The sequence below is a fragment of the Alosa alosa genome, chromosome 16 (genome assembly GCF_017589495.1).
Source record: "Alosa alosa isolate M-15738 ecotype Scorff River chromosome 16, AALO_Geno_1.1, whole genome shotgun sequence".
Lineage (NCBI taxonomy): Eukaryota > Metazoa > Chordata > Actinopteri > Clupeiformes > Clupeidae > Alosa > Alosa alosa.
Window position 1 is genome coordinate 734,269 of NC_063204.1, and position 6,821 is coordinate 741,089.

The following is a 6,821-nucleotide window of genomic DNA, read 5'->3' on the forward strand; positions in this document are numbered from 1 at the left end:
GCAGTACCAGACTCTCATTCTGACTAGAATTGAGTATGACGACGTCAGCCTAGTTAGACCTAGTGTCACACCTAGCGTCACACCTTATTTAGTTAGTGCAACAGCCTAGTTAGACCTAGCGTTAGACACAGTTTTTAGTTAGTGTCAACAGTCAACAGAAAGACCTATGCTGACATTTTCCTATTTAGTTCCCCATTGTGTCAGCCTTGTTAGTTCTTTATGTTCAGTTCTGTTACACCATTATTTCAGTTTAATTTGAGGGTTCTGTTTTGCCCGTTGGCTGAACTTTGGGTGTTTGGCTGCCCTGATGGTTGGACCACCAACACATTGTGACATTTTTAGTTAAGGGTTGCATTTGGGTGTTTGGCTGGAGTGACATTTTGTGAAGTCATTAAAATTTTTCCCTAAACCTAATTTTAAAAATGTCTGTCTCCTGACTTTTTTGCTATGTACAGTATAATCCCTGATTTAAGTTTCTTCAAAATGTACAATTAAATTATTGATTGCACTTGAAAACAAGACCAGTGTTTTAACCCCACGACATGGAAGGATTATGAGCCACTGGGCCCCTGGGCACAGACATGAAAAGTATAAGTATATATATACTTTTTTGATCCCGTGAGGGAAATTTGGTCTCTGCATTTAACCCAATCGGTGAATTAGTGAAACACACTCAGCACACAGTGAACACAGTGAGGTGAAGCACACACTAATCCCAGTGCAGTGAGCTGCCTGCAACAACAGCGGCGCTCAGGGAGCAGTGAGGGGTTAGGTGCCTTGCTCAAGGGCACTTCAGCTGCGGCCCACTGGTCGGGGCTCGAACCGGCAACCCTCAGTTACAAGTCCAGAGTGCTAACCAGTGGGCCACGGCTGCCCCCTACCCACCTGAAAAAGGTAGTAGCTCAGTAGAAAAAATTGAAAAATAACCCGTTAAATGATGACTTCTGGCGAGTTTTGTGGAAAGAAATGGACAGATTGAGACTTATGAATGTGTGTATGAGTGTACGTATGTATCAGGGATGGAAATAGCCTAAAATATTTTTTTCCACCTACCATTGTGACTGGTGGATTCCAAAGTCTACCAGCCACTAGAGATACAGTATGAACATTTGATGAAAAATCATGACCAAAATGATCACGGTTATTGGTATTGCAATATGATTAAAATGTGCTGACTTTTCTTCTAAACCTACCATCAATGTTGGACAGAACTCATAATTGGCCTGCCCTTCACGCCCAGTAGCAACAAATCTAAAGGTCAACAGAACAGCTATAGTGTCATAAAAGTGGTGTGGCTCCTTTAAGACTCAATCCACTGGTGTGAGTTCTGGAGCCATCCAATTGTATCTATTCTATCCTACATCATCTGATTTTAATATTATATCTAGGCTACAGTATATTTAACATTTAACATTTATTTTCTATTTGGCCTGTTATGAAATTATGCATTGACCAATATAAGCACACTTTTTTAAGACACTTAAATACATGCATGCTTAGCATTTTGTGAAAACAAATCATTATGGCTACATCGACAAACTCTTAGCCATGAGCTATATATCCTCTGATTTTAATATTTACACATATGTAGGTATTTAAACACAGCTCAGTTTTAAGACACTTAAAGCCCAAAATTGGAGACCATATAGAAATTTGCTACCATTTCAAAACCGGATTACTCTGGAACGGCTTAAGGTCTGCTGTTTATTCTGGTTTACGGTTTGTCATGTGTGGAACGAAAAGTTTGTGAGATATTCCTCCTATAGGAATTGAAATGAGCGCAGAGCTATAGTAGCCTAATATGATTATTTCTTAAAAGTTAATTTATTTTTCTCGCGAACCGTTTATCGCAGCAAATAGCGGCTATAGCACCTTATAAAAGATGAGAAAAAGTTATTTCATGTGATGTCTGTGAGGCTACTTCGCGAGTAGTTCCTAGAGAAGAATGGGCGGCCACACTTTATGTCGGTCTGCCTCATGTCTAAATAGCAGCGTGTTCCGTGAAGGTGTCGCGGACCGGATTAAAATAGCCTATTCAGCGAATCAACAATCAGAGAAAACTGCGCTGAGAACGTTGTAGGCGGATATTAGACCTACCTGCTGTTGGTCTAGACATATGTATGCCTTAAACTCGTATCCTGTCATTTAGAAACAATGCTGTGGTCTAGTCTAGTCATCAACAAAAAATGAACGGATTGCAAAAAAAAAAATGGATTTGGTGTGACATTTCTTGCGTGTGCGTGAGAGCGTGAGATTGGTGCTGAAAGAGTGTCACACCAGATGCGTGAGAGTTGGCAACCTTGAGTTAGTGCAACAGCCTAGTTAGACCTAGCGTCACACCTTATTTAGTTAGTGCAACAGCCTAGTTAGACCTAGCGTCACACCCTATTTAGTTAGTGCAACAGTTTTGTAGTCTGAATTCTTGCTGTCAGCAGAGGGATAGCAACAGAAAGATGAATGCTGACATTTTCCCGTACACTGTAATTCCCCTATTGTGTCATTTTGTTAGGTCAGTTCTTTATGTTCAGTTCTGTTATGAGTTAGCATTATCTTCAGATTTAATTTGAGTTGTGTTCTGTTTTTCTGACCGTTGGCTGAAGGCGTTACCAGCCCAAGCCTGCCCTCCTCCACTCAACTCCCCCCCTGCCCTGATGGTTGGACCACCAACACATTCTTACCTTCCTGCTTTAAGGTACACGTACAGAAACACAAACATGGGTGTTATTATGTGAAACTTGTAAACATTTGCTCCCTCTCTGTTAATTCATTATAAAGTATAAAATCCTGCTACTCACTTCCAAAGCCCTCCATACACATGTGACCTCTGTCAGGTCCTCTGGCCCATTAGGGATGCTGCTCTGTTAGTGATGCTGCTCTGTCTCGGCCATAATCTACTTGCTGTCCCATTGGGGTTTGATTTGTGAAAATCTGGGACATTCGCGTTCAACTCTATGGAAGCCCGTTTCCTCCACTTGAAAAAAAAAACTGCCAGATACTAAGTCCAAACTATGAGATTTAAAGTCATAATTATGAGATATAAAGTCTTAATTATGAGATATAAAGTCGTTATTTTGAGATTATTAACCCAGGAAGTAAACCCAAAATGTCATGAGCTGTTGCTGTGTTCTGCTCAGTTTAGCTAGTTGTAGTTTAGACATAAATTTTTGACTTTTATCTCAAAAATGTTGACTTTTTTTCTCAGAAATTCTGACTTCAATCTCAGAAAATATTTCTGACTTTGTTTCTCGAACATTTTGACTTTTATCTCGAAAATTTTGACTTTTATCTCAGAATTTTCAAAAATATTTTCTCTTCATGTGGCCCTAATACGCTTCTGTAACGGATGCCAGCTAGCTTAGCTGTGCTTGTGGAACGTTGGTAAACCTCACTCCCCAAAGCCTCAAGAGTGCTGCTGGCATGCGAGCCAGTAGCCTGGGCTATTGGCTCAATTGTTAGCGCGCTCGCCTCCCGATCCGAGGTGCTGCTGTTCACGGGTTCGAGTCCGGGCGTGTGCAGGGCTGAATCGCGCAGGTTCAAAACCAACGCAGGTTACACTTCCGTATCAATACAAGCCTGTCCCAACAAAAGCCTGTCGGGACGCTAAAATGTCCTGGTTTACACCAACCTGATCATTAACTAAACCCTTTTAGAAAGAGTATAGCCTTAAGCGTCCGCCGTATGATTTCGATAATGTGTATGCGCATGTGTGTCAGTCAATCAGACAGTCTGCATATTAATCTTTGCAGCCAACCTTACAGTGTATCTCTGTAAACATTGCATTTTAACGGTCAGGACAATGCAGAAGAGAAAGTCATCATTCTGAAAATAACCTATTGCTGTGAGTTTTGTTTTCAAATGTTTTCATGCATGTCTGGATAACGGGTGGGGAATGTTTAGGAGACAGACTATCGTAAATCCTCAAATTATGGCTATTTACTTAGGCTGCGCAAAGAACAGCACCTAAACAGAAGTAACATCAATCATTACATTTAAAAGGTCAACATAGCTGATCGCTAGGATTTAACCATTAAACTATGCTACTAAACTAGCCTAGCTACTGATAGAGACGGTTGTGGCTAGATGGGATACAGCTAAGAACGGAAGTTACGTAACAGATAGTGAAATCTCGACGATACCAGAGCCCGTTTACGGACGATGTTGTTACGATGGCAGCTTTCTTCTCGTCGTATCGGAGTTTTGAGAAGTACCTCAGGGATTACGAGGAAGAAACCATAACTAAGTTTACAGTCTTAACTAAAGACCACAGTTTTGGTCAGGATGGTGAGTTCAGCTAAAAAAAATGTCCATTTAAATCTATAGTCTAGCTGTTAGCTTAGCATTGTATCGCCAAGTTTGTGTGTGTGTGTGTGTGTGTGTGTGTGTGTGCGCGCGTCTCCCTCTCCCTCCTGTGTCATATAAAGGCCAATGTTTGTGGTTTTTTTTAGAAGTGGGGTTTGTTGGTTTGTAGTGGACACCTTCTGCTAACCAGTGCCTAAGGCTGCAGATTAACTGTAACACTTTACTGAATTTCCCCTGGGGATCAATAAAGTATCTATCTATCTATCTATCTATCTATCTATCTATCTACTGAAGTACACAGCTACTTAATCTTACTAGTTACTTAATCTTACAGATCCAAAAGCAGGTCTGAAAAAGATAATGTGGGAGTTAAAATATGTGCCATTTGATGGGACACCCTTTGAGGTAGTTGGGAGGAAGATCTATTCCTGCCATCAAGGAATAGATAAACATAAAAAAGAGAAGCAGGCCAGACAACAAAAACTGTTATGTAAATGAACAGGCATCACCAATCACCATCATGTTTACCCAATAGTTCTGTTTGTCATCCGGTTTCTTCCATATATAATTTGCATGTTTTTTGTCTTAGCTTGATGACCAAGCAGACCACAATTACAGAGAGACGCGGTGTCTTGTGCAAGACACCAAAAAACTTGACTGTCCAGCAAAGGTCAATGTTTTCCACATTATCAGGTTCCTTGACTACAAGGTATTTACCGAGGTATTAGACAAGAGTATTGGGACACTGGTATTTTTAGTAACCCTTTGGGTGTCTTTCTAACAATATATTTATTTAAAGGTGCAACGTGACCAAGAACAAAAGGTGCAACAAAATCTGAGATAAAGTGCTGTGTGTTTGCGCTTTACAGACAGACCCGTCAGCAGTACATTTTGAGGAGCAATATGTGGCTTGCTTCCCAAATGTTGAGGAGCATGAGAACCATCCTGTGGTAGGACAGGTCAGTTGCAATAAGTAGATTTTAGTTTAGTAGTTTATTGTAAGGACTGACTCCAAATATGCTTTTTCCCACCGATGGCGAACCATCAGTTATGTCCATGTGTGTTTACATGTAGAACTGCTAATTTAAAGAGTTACAGGCATTCCCTGATACATGATATCACTGATTACTTTAGGCAGCTGAAGTCCGTGAGCCAGTGGATCCTAGGGTGGAGAGGTACATTGAGCATTTAGCTTTGGCTGGTGTTAGAACAGTGAGTGAAGTTAGGAGACACTCCCCCTCCACAAACAAGGAGTAGGTTCTTCCCTCTGGACAAAGACATACGCAACATCATCAGGACAGTGAAGGAGAGGAGAAGACAGTCAGGTGTTGACCAAGTCAGGTAACATAGATGTTGATAGGAGATGAAAATCACAAACTAGCTGCAAGTTTGAGGGCCTTATAAGACCTCCGACCTTATGTAGTTATTGGCCATGTACAGTGTTTCCTCTAGATTTTATTTTTAGCAGTGGGGGCAGGCCAGTCCGCAAACTCCCAGCTCCACCCCCATCAAACCGGGTTGCCGGTTCAAACCCCGACCAGTAGGCACGGCTGAAGTGCCCTTGAGCAAGGCACCTAACCCCTCACTGCTCCCCGAGCGCTGCTGTTGTAGCAGGCAGCTCACTGCGTTGGGATTAGTGTGTGCTTCACCTCACTGTGTGCTGAGTGTGTTTCACTAATTCACGGATTGGGATAAATGCAGAGACCAAATTTCCCTACTTATTTTTGCAGAGAGAATGTGCAGGACTGAGCGGCATCTTTCTCAACTGTCAACTCTGCCTCTCTCAGGTCCTACCACGACCATTACGAGGACTTCCCAGCCTGGATCGGCCTCAAGGCAGATGCCAATGGAGCCTTTGAGTGGACTGATGGTTCTGTCTAGTCTGTTCCTAATGAGTCTTTTTTCTAGTCTCTTTGATCTTGATATATTTGTCCTTAGGAAGTTTGCCCTGGTCCAGAGCATGGTTTCCCAAACTGTGTGCCATAGGGGAAAAACTCCATATAGATTCATTAGCACATTAGCAATCACCACAGTTAAGAACCACAGTGGGCGAGAGGAGGCATACAGCTGCGTCACAGGATTAAAGTAACAGGGTGGAGATTCATATAGGCCAGAGTGCAGAATTAAAGTAACAGGGTGGAGATTCATGACGGCCAGTGCAGGAACTGAATGTAATTCTGGCTGCTATGGGAAACCACTGAAAAGTAACCAACAGAGCAGTTGCATGTGTCTTTGGCTGATTAAAGGGAAGGAGGTACCAGTAAAGAAACAGAGGGCTATATGGGATACATACAGTATGTTTCCTGTGGTTTGTTGTGTTGTTTTTAGAATGGATATTCTAGGGTTTGTTCTTACTGTTTATTTTCATTGTGTTCCTGTCACTATGTACTCTTAGTGTTGTTGTTTTGTTGTTTGCAGTGACTCTTAATGGCATCTGTGTGTTCTAACCCTTAACCCTTAGAACCCGATTGATTAAAAAAAAACACACCCTTTATTCTATGTTACATTGCTCTGGAACTGTT

The 6,821-nt window shown here is 41.7% G+C and overlaps 1 protein-coding gene across 1 annotated transcript; it reads left to right on the plus strand.

Annotated features, from left to right (window-relative positions):
* The first annotated feature begins 4,166 nt into the window (after positions 1-4,166).
* On the plus strand, positions 4,167-6,180 carry si:dkey-31c13.1 (uncharacterized protein LOC100002197 homolog). The gene is made up of 6 exons (XM_048266933.1): positions 4,167-4,281; positions 4,634-4,784; positions 4,888-5,033; positions 5,140-5,262; positions 5,438-5,552; positions 6,087-6,180. Exons 1-6 carry the CDS (start codon positions 4,167-4,169, stop codon positions 6,178-6,180), a joined length of 744 nt encoding a protein of 247 aa, XP_048122890.1.
* The last annotated feature ends 641 nt before the right edge of the window (positions 6,181-6,821 follow it).